This window comes from Eleutherodactylus coqui, chromosome 5 (assembly GCF_035609145.1).
Source record: "Eleutherodactylus coqui strain aEleCoq1 chromosome 5, aEleCoq1.hap1, whole genome shotgun sequence".
In the NCBI taxonomy this organism is placed as follows: Eukaryota; Metazoa; Chordata; class Amphibia; order Anura; family Eleutherodactylidae; genus Eleutherodactylus; species Eleutherodactylus coqui.
In genome coordinates, this window is record NC_089841.1 from 87,141,993 (window position 1) to 87,167,744 (window position 25,752).

The following is a 25,752-nucleotide window of genomic DNA, read 5'->3' on the forward strand; positions in this document are numbered from 1 at the left end:
GAGCTGTACAGCCTTAAATAGTAATGTCTTCAGAGGTCAGGCAGTGGATTGGAAAGGGTTAATCCCTGCTGTAATTTTACATACGGCTGTGCTTTAAGCCCAGGACCAAGGGCCGTAAATCTACAGTTCTTGGTCCTTAATGGGTTAATTGGAGATGGTGAGAGCTTGTATGTATGGTTAGGACATTGTGGAATCAAAGGTTACCCTGAATTAGAGGTCTTTTGGGACTGGGGAAAATCTAGAGCTATTAACTGTGATCGCTTGGTTCGGTAGGAGTTTGAGTGAGATGGGGGTAAGAGTAATAAATTTAGTTTTTGCTTGTTGAATTTTTTTAGGAAGCAGGAAGAGGAAGATATGCTCGCTGCACCCTTTTGGGATGATAGAGCGGTAACATCTGGGCCCAAGAGGTAGATATGGATATCATCCATGTAAACGTGGTGCTAAAAGCCTTGGGATTCTGTGAGCTGTCCAAGGCCAAAGGTATAGATGGTGTAGTGTGTCCCAGGTGATATACTTGATTGACACACAGGATGAGAGGAAGTGGTGATGTGTTAGGAGACATTAAATATTCAGTCCGTGTGGGACGAGAAGATCAAAGCATATCTGTGGACAAGAGAGTTTATTGATTGTTAGGAGAAATTAAGCATTATTCATTGCCTATTGCGGCACTCTAGCAAAATGAAACACTCGCTGCCATGTTTCCTTAGCAGATTATAGTTGATTGCTGTAGGTCGTAGCAGTGAGACGCCTTGTGATCTGATCTTTCCAGTACCCTTCTACAACACTGTACTAATGATGTCATGCAAAGTAGCAAGCAGGCAGGAAGCCAAAAAATGTACCATTGCATCTAGTAAATCAGATTTTGGATTGGAAGATTGCCCTTTAATACATCCTTTCTACAGTGCGTTTGCTCAGAAAACATTCGTTTGTCATCATTTGGAGAACTCATTAGACAGCGAGGAGGAGAACTTGATGGGCACAATCTCTTGCTCTAGTTTGTTCTCTGTAATAAATGGTTCATTTGAGGAAAGAATCATTTGCTTTGTTGGGAGAGGTTTTTGTCACTAAAACCCGACATTTTCTATCTGGAGGATGGAGGCGATTTTAGGTAGTTCACGGCTTGCTTGTTATTATGAAATACATGTTTTAATAGGTGTCTCCTGATGGAGGAACCTCAACATCTCTTATTAATGTCCCTGAGTTCTCTGTACGTTCCCTACACGCTGTGGCAGATGTATTTAAGCTTTTATCACACGTCCTTTCCATGTGTGCTCTGAACCCAGCTTGAGCAATGATCTGAAAGCCTAATGATAAATGTGCTTATAATGCCTGGAAAAGAAGCCGCTCCAGCCGCACAGAATGTGACTTTTACCTAGATAAAAATAATTGTTAAAATCGGTAAACTCTGCTTTGGTGAGGCGCCGAGACTCTTATTTCTGTTATACTTTTGTGGCGGGGACACAAATTAGAAGATGAGCTGAATTCATAATTATAGAACTGTACATTTAAGTTCTGAAATGTTCTTTTTTTTAAACTCTGCATTGTGCTTTTCCTTTTTTTTATTCCTCCTAGAAATGTGCCAATTAGAATGGTAACATTTAATTTATAAATGGGCATGTCCCAGCATAATTGGCACTGATTGGACACTGACAAGCAGTAGAGACGCCCCTACGTTGTAACAACTAGTTATACTTTATTTCTCATATCTTTCTACAATGACTTTCAGAAGAACAGCGCAATGCTAAGTTCTAACGAGATACTCCACAATGGATGTTTAATTGTGATTACTATTTAGGGCGATCTCTCACAAGCGTATGGTAATTATGCATTCATAATATGCTGTATCAATATTGTATAGGCAGCCATGTTGCTTCTCATACCAATTATGTACATTACACTAGAAAAATCGCAGCATGTTTTTATCTTGGCACGTATTCCCACGCACACACACGAAGATCTTATATGGCGACGGGCAGTCTGCAGCCCATATGCAATGCCATTGGGTAGTGGCTGTGGGCCGCTCACAACCCGCAAAATACGCTCATGTTGGCCCTGCCTTACTAAACAGACATGTTCGGGAGCTGTCAGATTTTCTTTAAAACTTTTGGATGCCAATGTTTCCAGATCGAATCATTTTTTTTTTTTAGTGCCCTAAATGTTACCACTACAAAAAAACAAAGTGTCTGCATAAAAAAAAAATTGGTCTGAAAAGGTTAATATTGTGAAACGTGTTTCAAAGTCTGTCAACCTGTACAATCAGTTTTTGTTTTTTTGTTAACCAGTTACACTACATCTAAAGTGTAAAAACACAACTTTGCAAATAGTTTTTAAAGGGATTATCCTATGTAAAATATTGATTCGAGCTAAAACCAGCCCATAAATATAAACCTTTTTTGTATTTACACTTATTTAACCCCTTAGTGACGGCCCCATTGGCTTTTTACGTCCTAGGTAAGTGGGCTTTAATCCCAGAGGGTGTAAAAACATGCATCCTCTTTGGATTAAAGCCCTGTTGGCGCCTGGAGGTAGCGGACAGCCTGGAGCTGTCATCCCGGGCTGCGGGGAATCCCCCAACCCCCACACCCCTGCAAGGATCGTGCCAATTGCAATAAAGTGAAGAAACCGTTAAGGATTCAGCTGCCCTGATGGGTCAGATCCATCTGAGCAGCTGAGATTACTCACCCGCCTTGTCCGTTGTCTCGCACCGGGACCAGTTACCGCTATTCTGCGCATGCGTGCCACACGTATGACGGAAAATTTAAAATCTCCTGGTTTCCCGCTCCTGAAGTTAGCCGGGAAACAGGAGATGTCACCAGGGACCACGCAAAAAGTTTTTTTTTTTTAAAGTTCCCGTTTCACCTCCCCCATGGATCCGATCCATGGGGGAGGTGAAGATACTCACCCCAGGTCCTCCATGATGTCCCGGTCTTCTGGAACTTGAAGTCCCCTTCAGCGCATGCGCCCCCGACGTCAATCATTGGGCACATGCATAGAGGGGCTCGCGCCCGGGGAAGTTTGAAATCCCTCTGCTCCTGGCTACCATGTGTCGGATTCCTGAGCGGTTCCTGATCACGTGTTCGCTGTTATCCAATGGATAATGGTGATCATGTAAAAGAAAAAAAAAAGTTGAAGTTTTATCTCCTCTCACGGATGCGATTGGTGAGAGGAAATGAAACTTTTTACCGGAGGCCTCCATATTTGAACCCCGACGTGATCCTATTCCGTGAACCTTCCTGGATTCTGCACATGGGACCACCGACAAAATGATAAACACACGTGCAGGAGTCGGGGAGCCCAGGAAATTTAAAATCGCCTTGCCCCCGGCAACCAACGGTTGCTGAGAGCCTGGATCTGTGGTCTCGTTCTGCGGTTCCCAGTCACGTGATAAAAACATAGTAATCTAACTTACGCCGGTCTCGCATGACCAAATAGGAATTACGGATTCCGCATGCGTCTGATCCGCAGTAATACGCAGATCAATTGCATTGGATTACACAATTCAGCTCACATTAGTGGATTGGAATTACGTAATCCACTTACAGAAAACAGAACGCAGCAGGTTCTATTTTACCGAGCTCATTGTGCTCCATGGTCGCAGATATACCTGCAGTCCATACGTAACTACATTGTGTACGGGCTGCGGGTACCCGTGTCATCGCTAAGCGATGGTGTGGGAAATACAAACAAAAAAAAGTTTACTGCACATTACCACCTATGTGAGTACACAGTTATGTGCAATACATTACGCGGCTGTACGCACTGCCACGGCCGGGCTCACAGATGGGATCCATTGCGGGCCTCTGCAAGCGGATTCCACATCCCGTCATGTGAGCCCAGTATTATTCAATTGCTACCTATAATATGTAGTTTACAAGAAGCCCCGGGAACGCTCTCCTTCCTGCAGTTCCAGGGGCAGCTTGTTGAGCGCCTTCTGTGTGAGACCGCTGCACCTCAGAAAGCTTATGAAGCTTCACAGAGCGCCACTTTTTACACCCCATGCCCCCCAAAAAGCAAGAGAGAAGGGGGAATACCTGGTTTTATTGCCCCATGTACCCATCCCAACCAGGTCCCTCGTAATTACCCCTGTCTTCAGAAATACCACGCAGTTAACATTATTTACTTTTATCGAAGATTTGGGGGACGCCAAAAAGGGCGTGGAGGGGGGGGGGCATTATTTTTGGGGAATTGATTTTTCTTTCCACACAAGTCAGCAATGGGGCCTGGAATTTATTCATTTGTGCCCTGCAATCCAACGGGTGTTCCCTCATTATAGGCCTTGCCATGCCATGTGTCCTGTAAATAGATTAGCGCCACAATGGGTATGTTTCCGAACATGGAATAAACGGGGGGGATCCATTTTGGAGTGAACCTCTTCACTCCTATGCACACTGTACCAAAAAGTGTTTTTAAATTGACACAATTGCCAAAAAAATGAAAATCCGTAATTTTTTTCTTCTGCTTTGCTTTGATTCATTCAAATACTGTGGGGTCAAAATATGCAGTACAGCCCTAAATAAATTCGTTAAGGGATCTAGTTTTCAAAATGGGATCATTTGTGGGGGTTCTCTATGGTTTTGGCCGCTCAGTGGCTCTACAAGTGAGCAATGGGGCCTGGAATTTATTCAGTTGTACCCTGAAATCCAACGGATGTTCCCTCCATTATAGGCCTTGCCATGGGTCCTGTTAGTAGGTTAGGGCCACAATGGATATGTTTTATGAACATGGAACAAACAGGGGGATCCATTTTGGGGTGAAAGTGTTCATATGAGAGCTGTACAACAAACCCTGTTTTTAAATTACCACAATTGCCAAAAAAATAAAAATCGTAATTTTTTTCCTTCTGCTTTGCTTAGATTTACTAAAAAATTGTAGGGTAAAAATAGGCAGTACACCTCTAGATGAATTCGTTAAGGGGTCTAATTTTCAAAATGGGATCATTTGTTGGGGCTCTCTTGTTTTGGCTGCTCAAGGGCTCTACAAGTGGTAATGGGGTCTAAATCACCTACATGCAAAATTTCTGTTCTGAAAGCCACCAACTACTCCTCTCATTTGGACCCCATTGTGCATCTAGACGTAAGATTAGGGCCACAATGGGTATGTGTCTGAACATGGGACAAACGGGTATCCATTTTGGGGCGCAAGTCTTCATTCTTATGTGTGGTGTACAAAAAATGTTTTTGCTTTGCTCAGGACAAACTGGGGTATCTGTTTTCTGGTGTCAATGCTCATTTTCATGTGCACTATAGAAAAAAATGTTTTTAAAATATGTTTGCAAAAATATGAAATTTTTCTTTTCTTCTCTCCTACATTGCATTAAATCCTGATAAACAACCGTGGGGTCAAAATACTCCTGACACCCCTCAGTGAGAATATATTAAGGGGTGTAGTTTTTAAAATGGGGTCATTTGTGGTGGTATCTATCATTCTGACACCTATGAGCCTTTGCGATCTTGGCTTGGTGTAGGAAAACAAAGTGTTCCTCAAAATGCTAAAAAACAATGTTAAATTTGTACGTCTCCTAAATGGTTAAAAAAACACGGAAGTTTTTCAAATGTGCATTCAGAATAAAGTAAACAGATGGAAATATATATCTTAGCAAAGATTTGTACAGTATGTTTGCACATGTTTGAGATATTACAATTGAAAATGTGAAAAAAATGACAAGTTTTCAATATTTTTCCCAATGTTGGCACTTTTAATAAATATACGCAAATTCTATCAGTCTATTTTTACCACCTAAATGAAATACTATATGTGGCGAAAAAACACTGTCCGAATCAATTGGACATGCAAAACCTTTACGGAGTTATTTTATGTTAAAGTGACACATGTCCGATTTCCAAAACTTGGCTCCATCACTAAGGTGGAAACAGGCTTCGTCACTAAGGGGTTAAAAAAAAAACAACAATTTTATTTATCCCAAAATATTCCAAGGCTTATGTTAGAATAGTGCCGCCTGGTGTTTCTATTGAAACTTTCCTGTGTCCATCTCAGTATAAGCCTTTTTACACTACTTAATTATTGTGCAAATGCTCATTTGAGCAAACCGTTTACACAATAATTGTGTCGTATGAACAGATACAGTGAAAGAACAATCAGCGATAAATTGGTGATCGCATCTTTCATGCAGACCAAAAAATCGTTTCTCTGCCGCTGCATTTTCTTTTAAGCAGGCAGTCATTCATCTATCAGAGACTGACTGTTTACTGTGAATCGAGGTGGATGGGCCGTAACCATCTCTGACTTGCTCTGCCTCCATTCACCGAGTGATGATTGCTCCTGTTTGAAAGCCCAACAGTGATCATCACTGGGATAGTTTCCCCATGTAAAAGGATCTGTAGGGTAGGTTTACATGGAATTGACATGCGGACATGTCAACTTATACTGCAGGTTTAATCACTGATCGCACCTCTTCAAATGAGGAGGGGAAATCCGCACCAAGAGACGCATGTCGTGGGGAATTTTACAAGGCTTTTGGTGCAACTTTTAACACAGATCCACACCAAAATCTGCTGCAGAAAATCTGGTATTTGTGAGTGTAGCCTAAATGTTCCAAGGTGGACACACATTGTGAGTCTTACACATGATCACACATGCTCAGTCTTACTTCTCTGTTTGTTCCACTGTATGTATGGAGGAATCCCTGGTGTGATCGGCTGCTTCTGAAGCTTTAGCATCTGCTCTGCTTGTCACCAGAGATGTTAAGTACAATTTAAGTAACTGTCTCTTAAAGCCCATTTAGACACAACGATTATCGCTCAAAAGATGTCTTTTAAGTGACTTTTGAGCCATAATCGTTGTGTCATTTAGAGCGCAAGATGATCGCTCAAACGTTGAGCGATCACCTTGCGCTCCGAGCGGAGGATGCAGAAGACAAGCGGGGCCACTTGTCTTCTGCATCTAGCTGTTCTACAGCTGACCACTCTGAGCGCAGAATGCAGAAGATAAGTGGGGTGGCCCCGCTTGTCTTCTGCATCCAGATGTTCCCCGCTCAGAGCGCTTGGTTGTTATACAGCTGAGCGCTTTGAGCGGAGGATGCAGAAGACAAAGCAGGGTGTCCCACTTGTCTTCTGCATCCAGCTGTTCTCTGCTCGGAGCGCCTGGCTGTTATACAGCCAACTGCTCCAAGTGGGGTATGGAGAACACTCGGTTCTTCGTATCCAGCCTGTCATCAGGGAGTGGGATACAGCTGAAACAATAGTATCAGCTGTATCCCACTGTGAATCCCTGATAAGGCTCATCATTGTCTTTGAGCGCGCTGAAAGACAACAATGAGCGACAGCTTAACGAAAACTGCACGATGTCAGTGCAGTTAGACACAACAATTATTGCTCAAAAGATGTCTTTTGAGCGATAATCGTTGTCTAAATGGGCTTTTACTCTTATTTGCTCAGCACCTTTCTTGACAAGCAGAAAAGACGCAGCAACTTCAGCAGCGGCCACTCATCACACTATGGATCCCTCCACATACCCAGTGGAGTAGGGAGGGAAGCAAGACTAAGCAGGCGTGACCACCTTGGAACATTTAGGCCGGCTGTCCACAGGCGATGCGGTATCCGCCGCCCGGGAGCAGGAGCCACCGCCGGTCAGCCCTGTCTAATAGATAGGCTGACCGCGGAGAATCGGGGCAATTCGCAGCATGCCCGCGGCGAGCGGAGAATCGCAATGGTTCTCCGCTCGTGGACAGGTGCCAGCGCTTTCCATATCAATGCTATGGGAAGTGTCAGCCGATGTGATTCGCCGGAGGTTTACTGCCGGCGAATACACTGCCGTGGACAGGGGGCCTTACTGAAGTGGACACAGAATAGAAACTTTTTTTATTGACTGTAACTACAAAAAAGTTTATAAATATAATATACATATTTTTTTCATATTTAATCCAGCTCCTATTTATTTATTTATTTATTTTCTTTGTTGTACAACCAGTTTAAGTAAAAAGCTCCTGTGTTGTGTGAAATGGTAACAGACTACAAGTAAACCTCGTGTAGTCTGTTCCTTCAGTTCCTCTGCCACTTGGATCTTGTACAGAGCCATAATACAGTTGCGTGTACGAGGCCTAAGGCCTCATGTCCACGGGGAAAATCAAATCTGCTCCGGATTTGTAACGCGGATTTGGGCCGCGGATGCAGTGCGGATGAGCTTAAAATAGTATTTTATTGCATGCGGATGACACGCGGATGCGTTTTTTTTCACGCGTGTATGCACGCGGATAGCATTTTTGCATCTGCGCGTGAAAAAAAATGCAAGGCCACTGAAAAAGAAGCCAAACTTGTAATCCGCATGCAGATTTCACGCACCCAAATAAATGGCATTTAACACCCGCAGCGGATTTCCCGCACCCCATAGAGATCAATGGGGCCATCCGGAGCGTGATCTGCACCTAAATGGAGCATGTCCATTTTTTTTCATGCTCCATGATTTTTCTAATTCACATTTATTGACCATCCGCGGGTATTTAGCTACCCGCGGGTGGTCAATGCATTCCTATGGGGCGCGGATCCGCGCGCGGGTGATCCGCTGCGGATTTTAATTATTATTTTCCCCGTGGACATGAGGCCTTAAGCTAATCTTGTGTAAGTGGCACTGCTCCAATCTGTTGGTGCTGGCCATGTGTTAGCTCTTTGGATGTGGTTACTGAATGAGCAGCTTGTATAGAAATTTCTGCAACTGACATCACTTCAGCAAATCACTTTCTGCAGAATTTGCATGATCGGATTGACATATAAAGTTTTTAGTGCAGGAGGTTTAAAAGATGCAAGAAAGATATAAAAGCGAGAATGTCTGACACCTCTCCTCTCCTTTCTTTTGTGTTCACTCCAGACTTTGCCTAAAATAAAATAAGTAAATGTACTGCGGGACATGTACTCCTTATCTGCAGCAATAAACATTTGTATCCAGTGTGTCTGTGTGTATAAATCAAATCATTATAGACCGTACTTACGACAGAAGAGGAACATTATTTTTAATGGAGCCTTATAATTCTTTCCACAGCTTGACAACATATTGTCCCCACCTCCTATGCAGTTGCGCAAATGTAGCACTCCAGAAGTGTCATTTAGGTCAAGCAAGTCTGTTAAATACAAAAAGTCACTGAATGAAGATGGACGGCTGCTGAGAAGAGGGAGTCTTGGAGGCGCTCTGACTGGTAAGAGGCAATCCTTCATGCAATACAGGACTGTGTTTTTAGTTAGTTGCAAAAGTGTTTTTATGGAAAATACCTTTCTTAGTTTTGATATATTTTTTTAACTTGCTCATATAATTTTGTGCTGTTGTGCCCTCTCCATATGAATGTTGCATCTTCTAGGTAGGCAAACCAATGCTGCAAAATTTCTTTTTTTTTGTTTTTTTTTTAGTTCACTTATATCAATTCAACATTCAGTGATGCTTATGTCATTTGGTATTTCTCATAAACACATTGTTGGCAGTAGTCGAGCTCCATCCCACCCTGATTCTAGTAATAGAAGGGGAAATTGTGCAAAATGCTTAAACCTCTTCGGTAGCAGAGATTCACATCACGTTTCCACAGCTCTTTGACCTGTTTGATGTCTCTCTGAACTGTTTTAATGCACTATTTAAATGTTTGACAATTAACAACTCCGTTGTTTAAAGGGGGGCTCAAAGGATTTCAATTATTGGTCCAAATGGGGAGTTTTCCGTTTTAGGATTCCTGTCTTAAAGGGAATAGGTCGGGTCCTTTCCAGCACCATACATGAAGTTGTTGGGCTGCTGTGACAGGGGGTGCTTTTTTAAAATTTTGATACTCCCCTTCCTCCCCGTTTCCTTGCTAACTTGCCAGGAAGCTGGCGCCTTGCGCATGCATCGGACTCCTCTTCACTCTTTCCGCACATGCAGAGGACAGTGTATGTGCATGAGCACTGAAGGAGGATGGATGCGCTGGGCAGATACTGGGGCAGTGGGGAGGCAGGTGAGTATAAAAAGCATACCCCTAGACTTGGCACCTCCCGTTCTAGGAGTCCATAAATTTATTTATGGTGCTCATAGGACCTGACACGTTCCCTTTAGTCACTTATGGCATATCCTTTCCCTATTGGAAGAATGGAGATCAGAAGATACCCGGCCACAGCATTCTCCCCACACTTGAATGAGATGTGGACATGTGTTGCCTCTCTATTAAGGGGTATGGGAGCTATGGAAAAAGGAGAATACTAGGTGTCTGTGGACTTGCCATAAATGCCTAAAATCAATATGTATAATATACATTTCAGTTTCTGTCCAGCGATGGCCAATCCATCTTGATCATGACCATCTAACAAAGGTGTATTCATGTTAAGCGGTCATATCGAGCTTTCTTTGTGTTTATCCCTGATTTTGCAAAATCACAGCAAAGAAGGTGATACCACCACAATGTGTGAATATGTCCTTAAAGAATGTCCATACGTTGCGATAATGCTGCAGAAAATCCACTGCATATTACAATACAGGCATTGTGGATGCGATCTCCTCCACATGCTGCGGACTTTCACTGGGGTTGAACTTTGTTCCATCATGGTTTCTATAATAAATGTTGGGGAAAAATTAGCAATAGCAGTATAATGATGGAACAGATCATAGAGAAAAGAAAGAAAAAAGTCAGCATCTTAGAAGTGTCCAATGATGGAAACCAGCGCTGCCTCATGAAATCCGTTGACTGTTTCATGACCGAACTAAGGAATAAAAAGATAAAAGAAATGTGAACAGCGCCTTAGAATGAGCTCATAATGCAAAATTTGCGTCGAATTCTGCCTACAAGGGCTCCTTCACACGGGCATATGTGTTTTTGTGCCTGCCTCAGCACAACGTAATTGGGTAATGTATGAGACTTTTTTGCTCGCTTAGTTTACTGTACTTTTTGCGCGGCAGACTAACGCACCCCAATTTAAATGGGATTCAGCCTGTGTGTGTGTGTGTGTTTTTTGTTTTTTTTCTTCACAGAATTGTTCAGCGTATTGCCCACCTCCTATAGATTTTTGTAGGGACCCTTGGTACACAAAAATATAGCAGGTCCTATTTATTTATTCATTTATTTATTTATTTATTTATTTTTGAATGTCCAAAAAATGCGCATGCAAAAAAGGAAATGTGAATTAACCCATTGAAATCAATATGTTCTATTCTCTGCATATTGCACGCGTAAATTTTTCACGCACAAATACACCCATGTGAAGGAGCCCTAAAGCTGTGGCAGATTTCTCCTGTGGATTTTACCTTCTGTTTGCTGTTGGCCCTTAATTGCCAAATCCACACTCAGAAATCCCTGATGTGGTTTCGGTGTGGAATCGACGCCAACAAGCGACACGTCTCTATTTTAACATGTATAACAAAACTGCACCATATAGATTGTAGCGTGTATTCAGATTCACATGAATGGGATACTTGACTGGCACAAATTTGCTGTCGATTTCATGCAGATTCCACAGTAAATTTCCACCCTTTGAGCGTAGTGGTAGATATGATCACTTACCTATATTTATTATACAATGTATAATAAGTTTTCTGCCATACCACTCAGACGTTTATATAGAGACTATTAGAGAGGACAGTATAACAGAAGTAGTAACTATGATTGTATTCTTGTCTTCAGGTGACCTCATGTCTTGCTATGCATGTAGTGTCCTTTATAGGTTTCTCTAGTAGTATAGATGGCACTCGTATATGTAGTCAGCTGTCATTTAGAACAGCAGTGCCTCTCTTCTGCCCTCCGGTTATGTATTTATATTTCATACCTTGCATTATCTGGTCATAATAATCTATTACTATCAAAATAAAGTTCACAAACTACATTTCGGAAATCTGTTTTCTAGGACGGTACTTGCTACCTGCTGGCACTGCACAACAGATTTGGCAGGCATCTACGGAAACCTCTAATTTGGTGCGAATGCGGAGCCAGGCTCTAGGGCAGTCTGCCCCGTCTCTGACAGCCAGCCTGGTAAGTGATCGGTTTCCTCTTATGTATACAGCAATATTTATGTCAACTTTGACAACTTTTCCCAGGTAATAAAAACCAACGATTTAATTATGGACAGTAAATGGTTTCTTCCTGGAACTGCCCATATGGTGGTGGTGTAAGTACAGGAATGGCTTAGAGTCACCTATTAATTTAAAGGATAGGTTCACATTTTAACACAATTTTACAGTTAATCTATTGTTGCAATCTATAGATAAAGTTGAGTATTGTTGTAAATGCATAACTTGTATTGATCTTAAAGGGAATGTATCGCCTATATTTATTTATGAATACCAGATAGTGAACATTTTCCATTTCTCCAATGCATTTTTTCTGATTTTTTTTTTTTTTGTAGTTTTTTTACATTTTATTTTATTGTCTGTACATATTTTATAATTGGGGTGGGGAAGGGGGGGGGGGGGGGGGGAAATCATCTGGCCCTTGCTGCAGTTAACAGTATTTAGAGTATTTAACAGCTTTACCCCCTCCCCCCTTTACCTGGACTAAATCATCTATTGATTATTTGGGTATACCTAAGAATTTGATAGCCTTATATAACTTGAACGTCTCTCCTTTTTTGTTTACCAAATTCAAGCAACTTTTTAACATTTTATGACCTCCCAGTCATCTCTTGTTTGGATGGAGGAACCTCCTGCATTGACATATAATCCCAAATGTTTTATTTAAGATGCAGATGCTCCCAATTCTCCTTGGTTTTACCTTTGTTTTAAATTGCTGCTTTCGCTATTTTGGAAGCTTGTATGGGAAGGTAGACATCCTAGGCTGGCTCATCACCTTCTAGTTCAAAAACCATGTATGAGAGGTATGGGCCTCCTTCATGACATGAGCGTTACATATTATAAAGCGATTCAACTTAACAGATGGCTAGAGCCAAAATTTCAGCTTCTTGCTCATGTTTCCTATGGCTCTCATTTCTTGAGAGATCTCTGGCTCCCTAATTCCAAAATGTACAAAAGTAACACCTTTGATCCATTGCTATAGGGGGCTTGCGAGATCTGGGACTCCCTTTCCCCCACCCTAGTACAGACTCCCTCACTCTTGGCCAACTTCTAGCTGTGCTTTCTAAGACTTTTTAGATTCATCTAGTGAATACTTTTGGAGTCTATCTTATGAACCTACCTTACTAGATATCCATAATGAGTATAGTAATTGATATATAGTCTATCCTGTATACTCTTCTTCCTTCCTTAAATATAACCTATCTCCATCAGCATTATTTTAAAACTTGTCTCGCAACACATCCTTCTGGGAGACTTCTCACCGAATTTGAGAGTATAATTATGCTTCTAGGAGGCTATCCAGATTACTTCACAAATTTTATCTTACCCCTCAAATAGTCCAAAGCTGCCCTCTTATCTTGGGAGTGGGAACTCGGTATGGTGTAAGTTGCATTTAGGACCTTATCGTCCTATTCAGTGGTCCTACTCCTTAATCGTGCCTTTTTGGAAACTGGTAAAACAGGAAGACTAGTAAAATATCTGCACTGGATTTTAAGTGGACACCAGACAAGGTGATACTATATATGCCTTCCAACGTATATCTTCCTTCAAAGACATATATCTTTTCACTTGTCTAATAGCCTCTGCTAAAGCTTTGATCCCTGCCTACTGGTTTCAGACCACCCCACATTTCAATGCAACAGCAATGGATTAATAAAGTAAACCAGATTTGTAGATTCAAATAATTGACTAGCTGGGCCTTGAGGACGCACACTGCCTTTCTAAAGATTTGGTCTCCCAGTGTAATTATGGTAATTTGAACCTAGCACAACTGTTTAGACTGTGTCGTGTTTGCACTTGCTGACAATTTTAAATGGTCTCTGTACCCCTAAGCTGTGACCACATAATGCCACCATACTGTTACTTTAAAAAAAAAAACACATAAGACCAATATTGGCCTCATACAGTAACCATATAGTGGTAAATACACAGGCTCTCTGCGGACCATGTAAGTGATTTTACAGTACCGTTATATACATTGATCACAGGTGATGTCTCCTCTGACTTGATTTGTTCATTTTCCCTTTACACCTCTATCTAGTCCAGATCACCATGGCAACTTCTCCCAGCCATTACTTGTCTCTGCTGATTTTGACATAAACATCATTGGCTCCTCACTTGTCCAGCATGTTTTTCACACTAATACACAATCTCCTTATCCTCAGTGCCCCTATTTAGTTATAAAACCTGACGCAATAAGTGCCAAATTAAAAAGCATGATCCATAATAATGCCCTTTGTATGCCCCCATGAGTAATAATGTTCTCCCTTATTGCCCTGTCATTAAAATTATTCCCCTCTACGCTTCCTTAGTCAGACCTAATCTCGAGCACGGTGTCCGGTTCTGGCACCCCACTTTAAAAAAAGACATTGACAAACTGGAGCACGTTCAGAGAAGAGTAACCAGGATAGTGAGTGGTCTGCAAATCATGTCCTATGAGGAACGGTTAAAGGATCTGGGAATGTTTAGCTTGCAAAAAAGAAGGCTGAGAAGAGACTTAATAGCTGCCTACAAATATTTGAAGGGTTGTCACAGTGCAGAGGGATCAGCCCTATTCTCATTCCCACGTGGTGAACCCTCACTGATCTACAGTTCATGGCCTATACTAAGGATAGGCCATTGATAGTTTACTATTGAGTAACCCTGTTTATGACATTATGTTGCCCCTGTCAGTATTAATGCCCCCACTTTGATGTCTCAATCAGTAATAATGCTCCCTGTTGCCCATGTCCTTAATGGGCTGCCTTTTTTATTTTTTTAACACAAATTTTTAAATTTTTTAAACAAAAAAATATTGCATATATGTTGTGTGATACACTTTTTTTTCACTCATATGTAACATTTGTGACTCATCTACGTGAACATAAACTTAAAGGGGTTGTCCCGCGAAAGCAAGTGGGGGTATACACCTCTGTATGGCCATATTAATGCACTTTGTAATATACATCGTGCATTAAATATGAGCCATACAGAAGTTATTCACTTACCTGCTCCGTTGCTAGTGGCCTCGTCTCCATGGTGCCGTCTAATTTCAGCGTCTAATCTCCCGATTAGACGCGCTTGCGCAGTCCGGTCTTCTCCCTTCTGAATGGGGCCGCTCGTGCTGGAGAGCTGCTCCTCGTAGCTCCGCCCCGTCACGTGTGCCGATTCCAGCCAATCAGGAGGATGGAATCGGCAATGGAACGCACAGAGCCCACGGTGCACCATGGGAGAAGACCTGCGGTCCACCGTGGGTGAAGATCCCGGCGGCCATCTTCGCAAGGTAAGTAAGAAGTCACCGGAGCGCGGGGATTCGGGTAAGTACTATGCGTTTTTTTTTTTTTAAACCCCTGCATCGGGTGTGTCTCGCGCCGAGCGGGGGGGGGGGGGGGGGGGTCTATTGAAAAAAAAAAAAACGTTTCGGTGCGGGACAACCCCTTTAATGGCATCATATGGTATCTTAAATATAGTTACGTATTGTCTTAGTCATAGGGCTCATCAGATGTATGCTGATTTCTATAAACTTGAAATGTTCATATAGATAACAGATTCACTATGTACATTTATGACAAACGTGTATACGCGAATGAAAATAATATGCCATACATATTCGATCCTTTCTTGATTTATGTATCCTCTATTGCAGTTTTCTTTATTTTATATAATAAACCATAACTTAACAACATCTTTACCAATAAACCACTAAATTAATAAAGTGAATGTGGACTGTTAAAGGTGTGTCATATGTCTTCTCTGTAGTTCTTTGTTAATTGAGAACTATGGTAATTCAGAATCCCGATTTATATTTATATTTCTCGCCTGGTTATAATTACTCTTATGTAACCAAAGAGTAATTATCAGGGTTAAAATTCTAAATACAGCACCAATCGGGCCCACCCCACTTGCCCCGTTGCCGGCGGTAAGAAGAGACACCACACAGGGATCTGGTATCATTCCTCACACGGGACATGGCTCTCGGCTGTGCCAACGTGCTTTATTACAGATTACATGAGATCTTATACCCTTTTTCCCATCCCCACCAGGGGGTGATGGGCTCATAACCATATATGGGAAGTCCGGATTTTCAGCCTAAGACAGTGAAAATTATGTACATGGTTGAACATCTTGATATCTTGTTTCTGGGAAAATGGCCAAGTACACGCGTCCTTCATGTCTGGTTCTTCTTCTCTGAATTTCTAGAGCATCTCTCTCAGCCTTCTAAAGCCTTGGAATATCTGATGTAAGGCGACATATAAGTTTTTTCTCATTTGGAATTGAATAAAACTTGCATATAGGTATAAAACATAAAAAAACATATGGCAATATATATATATACCCTCACATAATGATTTTATGTTTTTAATCTCACCAAGCGATTTGCATCCATTTCGGTATAATACCATGATGTATTCACAAATGGGCACATACATTTGGTGATCTCGTTTGCATCTAGGAATTTTTCTATGAAGACCCGCCATTTCTTAAAGTTTGATGCTTGGGATTCTGCACATTTCTATCTCCAATCTCTCCATTTTTAAATTGTACTTTAACTCCTGCAGTGTTTCTGATAATACCGGGGACTTGGATTGCAGCCATTTTGACAGAAAACACCATTTGCTTATTATGAGGATAGTATGTATAAGAATAATTTTGGTTTGGCTAGTAAGAGTGAAATACAAAGGCTTGTGGCGTTTCTGGTACAAATGATTCTCCAATTTCACGCTCAAGTGACTGGACTTCTACCCAGAGTATTTTGATTTTAGGGCAATGCCAGATGCCATGTGGGAAGTCAAATTTTTGTTGTGAGCATCTAGGACATGCCTTTAGTCTGGCCTGGGTGTGAGGGGATATCAAAGTCGTATATCGCGCCGTGTGTATATAATGCTCCTTCTTGTTGCCCATGTCATTAAATGATGCTTCCCTATGTTGTTCCCATCAGTAAAAGTGCTCTTCCCGTCTTGCCCCCGTCGGTAATGGGGCTCTTCCCGTCTTGCCCCCGTCGGGAATGGGGCTCTTCCCGTCTTGCCCCCGTCGGGAATGGGGCTCTTCCCGTCTTGCCCCCGTCGGGAATGGGGCTCTTCCCGTCTTGCCCCCGTCGGGAATGGGGCTCTTCCCGTCTTGCCCCCGCCGGGAATGGCGCTCTTCCCGTCTTGCCCCCGCCGGGAATGGGGCTCTTCCCGTCTTGCCCCCGCCGGGAATGGGGCTCTTCCCGTCTTGCCCCCGCCGGGAATGGGGCTCTTCCCGTCTTGCCCCCGCCGGGAATGGGGCGCTTCCCGTCTTGCCCCCGCCGGGAATGGGGCGCTTCGCGCCTCGCCCCCCGCCGGCAGTGGGGCGCTTCGCGCCTCGCCCCCCGCCGGCAGTGGGGCGCTTCGCGCCTCGCCCCCCGCCGGCAGTGGGGCGCTTCGCGCCTCTTCAGAGTAGATGTGCCCATGGTCAATATGGGTGCTGTAAAGAGCATATCTGAATGCTGTTAACAAGGCAGGGTCAGGCAAGATGGCTGCCTCCTTAAAAATAAAACTATCTTTATTTGAGAATAAAAAGCCTAGAAAAAATGTTTCACTATCTGGTTTTAATTCTTAAAAATATAGGTGATACATGGTCTTTTGAAGTGATTGTATGTAACTAGAAAATCATTGCTCCTTACGTAAAGAGTGCCACTCTTGTCCATAGACAGGGTCTGGTAATGCAGCTTGGCCTCATTTGTCTGTAAAGTCAATGTATTGACTCTGTCTTTTAAATCACCAGGACTTTACGTGGCCCTTTAACTTGTAGTAAGAATTAGTAAGCAGGATATTGATAGATCCTGAAGGTCAATGCTGCGCTCAGATAACACAAGGGATCTGATATCAGATAATCGCTTTTTAACACAAGATAATGAAACTTTCAGTCTTTTACAGTTTTTCTACTGAACATGAAGCAAAACCTAAAACTCCAATAAAGCTGTGTTCATAACATGCTGTTGGCATTCGTTTGATATATTTATGCTGGAAAAGCTGCCATGTATATCCGATGGATGTCATACAGTGGAATCTGTCACTCAAACTCAAATGTTAAGCAAAGGTATTTCCCCGTTGGTATGTGTGTTCGGTATATACTATTGCATGAAGGGGCATTGTCCACTACACTAGCTCATACCTCTTGTGGTATAGCCCAACAAAGGTCAAAGAACACTCTTCAAGTCTGTCGGGTTAATAGAACTCATATGGACATACTTGGCTTTGGCTGGGTTCCCACAGGGCGGAATCCCACCGCAAATCTTGCAGTTTGGCCGCAGGGAAAAACCACAAGATTTCTGCTGGGAAAGCGCTGCAAAGTGCCACGGGTTTTGGAGCGGCTTGGCCGCGCGCTTTTCCATTGCACCCGACGCTCCCATAGAAAGGAGGGTGGCCGCAACAGGGGGAAAAAATTGACATGCTGCGACCGGGGAATACGCAGCTCTGGCATCATCCAGCTTTGTGGCAACGGATTGGTCTGCCCATGTGGACGAAATTTTTGACATTTCATCCACGTGGCTGGCTAACCCTGGGATTAGCAACCGCAGGTGGATTTGCCGCAGTGAAATTCTGGACGGAATTTCTGCAGCAAATCCGCCCTGTGTGAACCCAACCTTATACTTCAGTAGCTTTCTTTCAACAGTCACTCTAAGTGGAAGCCTATGGCATGATGTGAACACAACCCAGGACAATATGCTTATTTAGCAGTGCGATTATGCCAGATTATTGACATACTTGCAATGAAATTAAACAGTTTGAAAAAAAAAATTGCTTCAGAAGTATGGTATTTTTGCTCATGTTCTAATAGGTGTCCCTGTGGAGGATTATTCCATCACTCATTTGCATGACTTTTTTTCCCTAGGAACCATTGCATGGCCTATATGGTTCTTCCTATACCATTGTGATGATCTCGCCACATGGAGAAACATTATTTCCTGGACCCGTTTGGCCTCTTACCTAACTAACTAGCGTCCTACTTATAGGGCTCCCACACACTTGCGTTTGCGTTTTTTGTTAACGCGATTGTCAATGGGACTTTCTAATGTTAAAAACGCAACGCAATGCACCAAAAATGCAAGTTGCGTTTTTAATGTTAGAAAGTCCCATTGACAATCGCGTTAACAAACGCAAGTGTGTGGGAGCCCTTACACTGATAAAGGGCGAATAGCCCCCCAAAAAACGCATGTATATGGATAACATACTGCAAGGCCTGTTAAAAGGTTGGATATTGACACATAGGCACGCTGCCTTGCAATTGTTGATGCTGTGGGGGATTCTTCCATCGGTTTGTATTTGCATGGTGTTTTCCAAGGGAAGAATGCATGGCTTATAGAAAACACCCTACACCAGTGTTTCCCAGCCCTTAAGGCATCCCAACAGGTCATGTTTTCAGGATATCCTATAGTTAGTACACTTGTGGCAATGTCTGAGGCACCGACAATAATTACATCACCTGTGCAATACTGAGGAAATTTTGAAAACATGACCTGTTGGGGGTCCCTGAGGACTGGGGTTGGGAAACACTGATCAAATTTAATGCTGCTCTCTACAAGGAGAAACCTTACTCCGGTATTATTGTACCTTGACACCACCGGAAGCTAGGGGTTTGACAGGACAAACGCCCCTCTCACACCCCCAGCTCCCGATAGGGTAAATGCAGGAAGGTCCTAGCAGCCTGTGGATACATTTCTTCCAGCCCTGCTGGCTTAGGGTGATGATTACTGTTTTTCTTAGGCGTACATTACGTGTAAATGCTACCATGTTACCGCTGTAACATGGCAGCATTTACAGGTAATGTAAGCCTAAGAAGAACAGAAACCCTCAGGCTAACTGTCCAGGGCCAGCAGAAGTCCATGTAGACACTGCAACATCTCACCTCAGTCCCGCCCGGCATTTCTGGCATGCGTCCCACTTGGCCACCAGCTCATACCTCTGTCTCTGCCGCCAGCTGTGAGCTCCATGACTGCCGCTCAAAGCTGTAAATGAAAACGCATTCTGGTGGCAAAGCAGAGTAAATTCGCTTTGGCCTCCCTGCTGCCCAGGTCGCACAGCACTTGTACACTAAGGGGGTTATGTCTTCTGGGGCGCTGCTGGGAAAGCCACTTGCAGCTGTGGCTGCACCGCCGACGGCTGCTGTATACCTTTTCTATCAATCTTTAGTTCCCTTCCAGGACCTAGTGCCGAAGAAGCTGTGCAGCCAATCGCGTACAGGGGAATTCCTGGTGGCATCAAGATACCATAATACCCCATACTCCCTGGAACTGCACATGTATGAAAAAAGGGGATATGGTTGTCAATCTGCAATCCATATGAAAGTTTTCCACTGCACAGCGGTATACAGATGTAGCAGATTTTAACTTGACCGTGATAACTTTCTGTGGCAACGTTATCTTTAGCCATTGAAAAGCTACTGAGGTGTCAAATAACTTTCTGTGCCAAAGTTTATCTCACCACTTTTTAAGAGTCAAGTTAAACCTGGCTACATAATTACTAAGGCAAATCTACCCGTCTCATTGGTCGCTGCTCTTATACAGCAGAGGAAGACTGGTTACAATAGTGAATTTATTAGAATCATTAGTAATTTAGATGAAGAGGGAATATTTCAACTTTCCCTACAAACTGCATAATTTTAACGATCTTATTTCTGTGATCTGTAATTTTCTTAATTGGGCATGTTTATGCATTAAATCTGACACGAACGAGCGTGTCTTCAAACCGTCTTCTGTTTTAGATTTATGTAAATTTGTCTAATGCAGAAGAGCGTTTTTAAAATGAAGGCTGGCATCTTGTTACATTCTCATTTTCCAGCGCTAGGCTTTCACGGTTAACAAGAAGGATTCAGCGCACATGCTTCAGAACAGGGGATGAAGAGCGTCGGCGAACATCCCAAATCCCTTTCAATTTTTGGTAATAGAAACTGACAGAAAATGCGGCTTTAGCCTTGAATATTTAATTTATATTAAAAAAAAAAAAACACCGAACCTCAATGGACAGTCACTGCTAAATGTTTACTCTGAGAAGGAGGCGGCGAGAGTGCAGGCTCTTCTAGATCTGCAATACAACATGTAGTGTAGATGTGATGACCATACAATGACATCTATGTGTTGCATGCAGCGTATACATGAGCGTCAATGGTGTCGTTTTCGGGTGTCCTATTTTGGGTTCACTTAACCTAAATTTTATCACCCAAGCATAGGTGATAAGTCAGTTGTGGTACAACCCTTTTAATAGTATATGTATTCTGTATTGTAAAATATGGCAACGGATCCTCTTTAACCCTTTCCAATCCACTGTCTGACATCTAAAGACATTATGATTTAAGGCTGTACAGCTCCAATGTTGGAAGACATTTGTCGGGGTTCTCTTATTGTATATTGCTAGCCTCTCTGTTGTCGGAGCCTATCCAACGTGTCACCTCATGCAGTACTGGCTTTAGCCAGCATATAGCGCTGTTGTATAACGGCAGAAAAAGAGTAAGCCCCCTAGGAAAACCAGGATACAAATCGGACTGGAAAGGGTTAAGTCATACTTGGCAACTTTCTAAAATATTCTGGAAGAAGACTCCAGAGTGCAAGCATATACATGTCCTTATACACATACAATGCCCCTTTTTTCACGAGCCAGGACTGAGTCAGGTGACGCAGTATCCTTGTGCCATGCACAGTTAATGTTCTTCAAGTGGAAGGAATCTGTGGCATCTTTGAGATTTGACATTTCCCTGGAGTCCAAGAGTCTCCTGAAGGTTTCGGGAGACTCGGCAAGACGTTGTACTAAGAGCAGTATTAGGGCGAGCACCCACTGGCGTTTGCGTTCTCCGCGGGAAAAAAACGCAGCGTTTTCGCCGCGTTTCTCCCGCGCGTTTTTCGCGGCGTTTTCGCGGCGTTTTGCGTTAATTTCCATTGACATTCATGGGTGCATTAGGAGAAAAATAGGGACACATATGCAACTGACAGTTCCTATGTTAAAAACGCAAACGCAACGCAAAAAAAACGCCAGTGGACAGGAACACATGTTATCTCTATGCCTGTGCAGGAAAAACGCAAAACGCAGGTAAAAAAACGCCAGTGGGTGCTCGCCCTTATGGTGTATGCCATAAAATGTTGTATTGCAGAGCTATTCTCCACTCTAGGGTACAATAACTTCATAATGTCCAATGCCCCATAGTTCTCCATAGAAATGTGCTTGAGGCCTAGGTCTATGTCCAGATGTAACGTCTCACTTTTCCAAAAAACACTGTCCAGAAGTATGAGATTTCTAAGGCTGAATGACATAGCTACTGATGGCTACTGTCACTATTGACCTACTGCAAGATAATCAGAGTCTATGGCTACTAGTAATAGTTTTGGATTATATTGCACATTGAGAATTCTAGGAAATTTTGCTAAATCTGAGCTTTTTAGTTGACAAAAACCTTTAAATGGGTTATCTTTGCAAACTAGTTCACTAGGCTGTGAGAATATAAAGGAAGACATATAGTACTTGCCACTCAAGGCAAATCTAGTAGACTGTTATGCCTAGTGCAATACCTGGGGCAATAAGGCCTGATACGGAGATTCTACCTCTGGTGTTCTCTGTGTCATGTGCCATCCCCTCAGGTCCTCTAGTTCTACCCATATTGTTCCTTTAAGGATATAGCATACTGCTTGCTTTGACTTATAATGCCACAGAAACCAGACAACTATAGATTTCAATCTCTTTTCTAACCTAAATTCTATGAGTTTTATGTATGTTTGAAATGCAACAATTTGCTTGCTAAACATTCTGCCGTTGCCTTTCCTAAATGACAATACATATCTCGGTGCAATTTCATTTTGATGTGTGCACCGAGGTATATTTTCCTCTTTTATCTCGTTTAGTGATTTTGGAGGATATTTGCCATTTGTGTACTTATTCACGGATTAACATGGTTACACTCGTTTCATGAGCTCTGCTCCAATAATTCTCTGCAGCATATAGCAATAACCTCTGCGTTCCATCAGAGAAATGCCTTTTATCTGTGGAAAAACGAGTTTACAGTTCCTCCGTCGAAGATATACACCTCATTATTTTGCATCCTTGCAAGATGTGCTGATTATTCAGAGTGTGAATCATTGCACTATTCATCTGATGATACAAATGTTAAGCAGAAGCCTTTTAAACAATGCATAGCATTATTTTTTTAAGCGCTTCCACAGTGAATGTATCCCTCGTCGCAGCGGGAGGCGAGTGGCGTATTGCGCTTTTCAGCTGATGCATTATAATGCAGGTGACCTTTTGGCAAAGATGGTTTAACCTTTTCTATACCTGGGGAGAGAGAACCCAAAGAATGAAATGCAACTTGAAAATGTTTGGAGTGGACAGTGTGAATTTTAATAAAAGCTAAAATCCAAGTGGCGGCTGGAGCGTCTCCGCTCGTCATCGCTATGAAGATACGAGTTTTAGAGAAATCATTATTTCAGAAAAGTTACCCTTTGTGTTTGTGTATTGCTGATCTTTTTTTACTCTAATCATAGGATAGGATATAGAATGTAAGCAACTGGATGTGTTCTTACATGGTGATTACAGGAGATAATTGGTGTTTCCTCGTTTTTAGAAGTAGCCCTCTTAGTACTGTGGTTAAAGTCTTTTTGTTTTTCTCTTTGTCCTTGCTTCGAGTACGGTGGCTTTACAGTTTTTAGATTTTTGTTTGCTAATTAAAACCACATACGAAAACATGTCCTCTGTACTTATCTGTTATTCTCGGATTCTAGACTATTTTTTGAACATCATTATGCCTAAATTACTCCTCTGCTCTATTTACAGTGTTCCATAGATATCCTTTACAGTAGCCACATGAACACAAGTAACTATTGTCTTTAAAGAGGTTTTCATAGCCAGAATGGGAAACCAATGCCATGGTTAATGGCTACCCGGCCAGAACCTATAGAAAGTCGAGCACTTAGTCCAGCGCCGTTTCCGTTTTTTTCTCATTGAAGTGAATGGGAGCTACAGAAACGGCGTAGAAGAGCGCACTACACTGTTTTTCCATAACGCCAAAATATTACCCAGATGAAGATAATATTGCGTTATGTAAGTAGTAGTTACCCCGTTTTAGCTTGAAGGTTTTCAGGCGCTCAGGCTGACCATGAGTCAAACTGCTTAAATGGCAACAACAAAGGAGAAAAGACGGCTCCTTAAAAACACTTTTTATTCAAAAAAAATCCATAAAATTACAAATTGTCGGTATGGTATAACAGCCCTTTTCAGCCTCCTGCATCTCTAGAACATGTTTCTGAAAGTCTGTATTGACACATAGCTCACACTAACCAGTCTTTCTTAAGAAGAACAGGTTTGTCAGTAACTAAGTTTGTATACCTTTTATTTAATGGGCAAAGCACCTGTGAAACGCAAGCGTCAAATTTCTCCTCCGAACTTGCACAGACAAAATATGTCTGCACCAGATTCTATGACTATCTGATGTACGTTAGATATTAGTATTCATCATTAGTCTAAGGCACTACACCTGTTTTGATTAACCAGTGCTGGCCAGTCAGAGCGGCGTGTCTTGGACTAATAATTCATACTAATGCGCAGTGCATCAAGCAATCAGTAGTAGTGTGACCATCTTTGTATGTCCAGGACCGGAGGGTTGATTTAATCGAATCACCTGCCAATTAGCTCTTGGAGAAGTCATTAGCACAGAGGTTCACTTATTTTTATTTTTCTCCCTATACTATGGATGTTTACTCAGTATACTCAATAAAAGACATGGCTGGTACAATGGTTTGTGTGGTGTTTGTTCTCTGCAATTGTGACTAATGGCGCCTTTACATGGGACGATCATCATTCAGATTTTCGCTGGATCACTGGAATTTGAACAATAATCGGGCCGCCTGCAGCGGCTGAACGATAATTCATTTGTTCAGCTACTGTAGGCAAAAGAAACAAATGCTGATCCGCCTTTGGGAGAAAAGCTGCTGTCAGAGGTCCCTGAAATGTTTTTTTTGTACAAGTTTATTCTATGAGCAGTATATGGGAGGAAGAGATGAGATGGATAACTGTTGGCTGTGCAATAGTTATGGTCAGTTTGAGAATATATGTATATAATATATGTATATATGTACTCTTAAACAGCCCCCCCTCACCCCCCGAAAAGCTAAGTGACCTAGAGAGGTACCATGCTTTGTATCTGTCTAGTAGAGTTGTAGGATCATTGATCCTGTTATATGATCAACACCATAACAGTGTATTGTGACATGCAATTTATTTTACACGCCGTACTTCATACTTTAGTCCTCATGCACACAACCATGTTTTCACCACGTATTGTACATGCGTTCCACAGCTGCATGATACGCAGTGAATGGAATCCATGGAGGTCAATGGTCTTTCATTATTTCATGCACACCGGCGTGTGGAGACTGTGTATCGATACACAAGTGAAATAAATAGCATCAAACTCTATTTCTCTGCGTACATATGCAGTGTGAGCCCTATACCCTTGTAGGGGCAGTGTTCTCATATGTATCCCCACTCTGAACAGAGCGAGCTTTAAAAAAGAAAAACCAAAATGACTGCGCATGTCCGTGAGTGTGTGATTTGCAGGCATGTGCAGTGCCATATGCCAGCAGCGCATATGGCTGGAAATGTGTAAAACGTTGCGTGGAGACCCACAGCGTTTAGCGCATACGGCCAAGGACATGAGCCCTTACTAACAGGGTTTACCTTGACATGAGAAAGGCACACATGCTGACTGCTCCAGGTGTGGCTTTAGAAACCCTTGACGGTTGTTACCTCCTTGTTGAAGTTGCAGTCAACCAAATATTTCTCTGCAGGTGAAAAGCAGTATTACATGGCG

The 25,752-nt window shown here is 42.5% G+C and overlaps 1 protein-coding gene across 2 annotated transcripts in view; it reads left to right on the forward strand.

Annotated features, from left to right (window-relative positions):
* Positions 1 to 25,752, forward strand: part of MAST4 (microtubule associated serine/threonine kinase family member 4) — a 513,577-nt gene that overhangs the window by 137,420 nt on the left and 350,405 nt on the right. For both annotated transcript variants that reach the window (XM_066602813.1, XM_066602814.1), the window contains exons 2-3: positions 8,992 to 9,145; positions 11,802 to 11,926. In XM_066602813.1, coding sequence (XP_066458910.1) covers positions 8,992 to 9,145; positions 11,802 to 11,926 — 279 coding nt within the window. The remainder of the gene's footprint in view (positions 1 to 8,991; positions 9,146 to 11,801; positions 11,927 to 25,752) is intronic.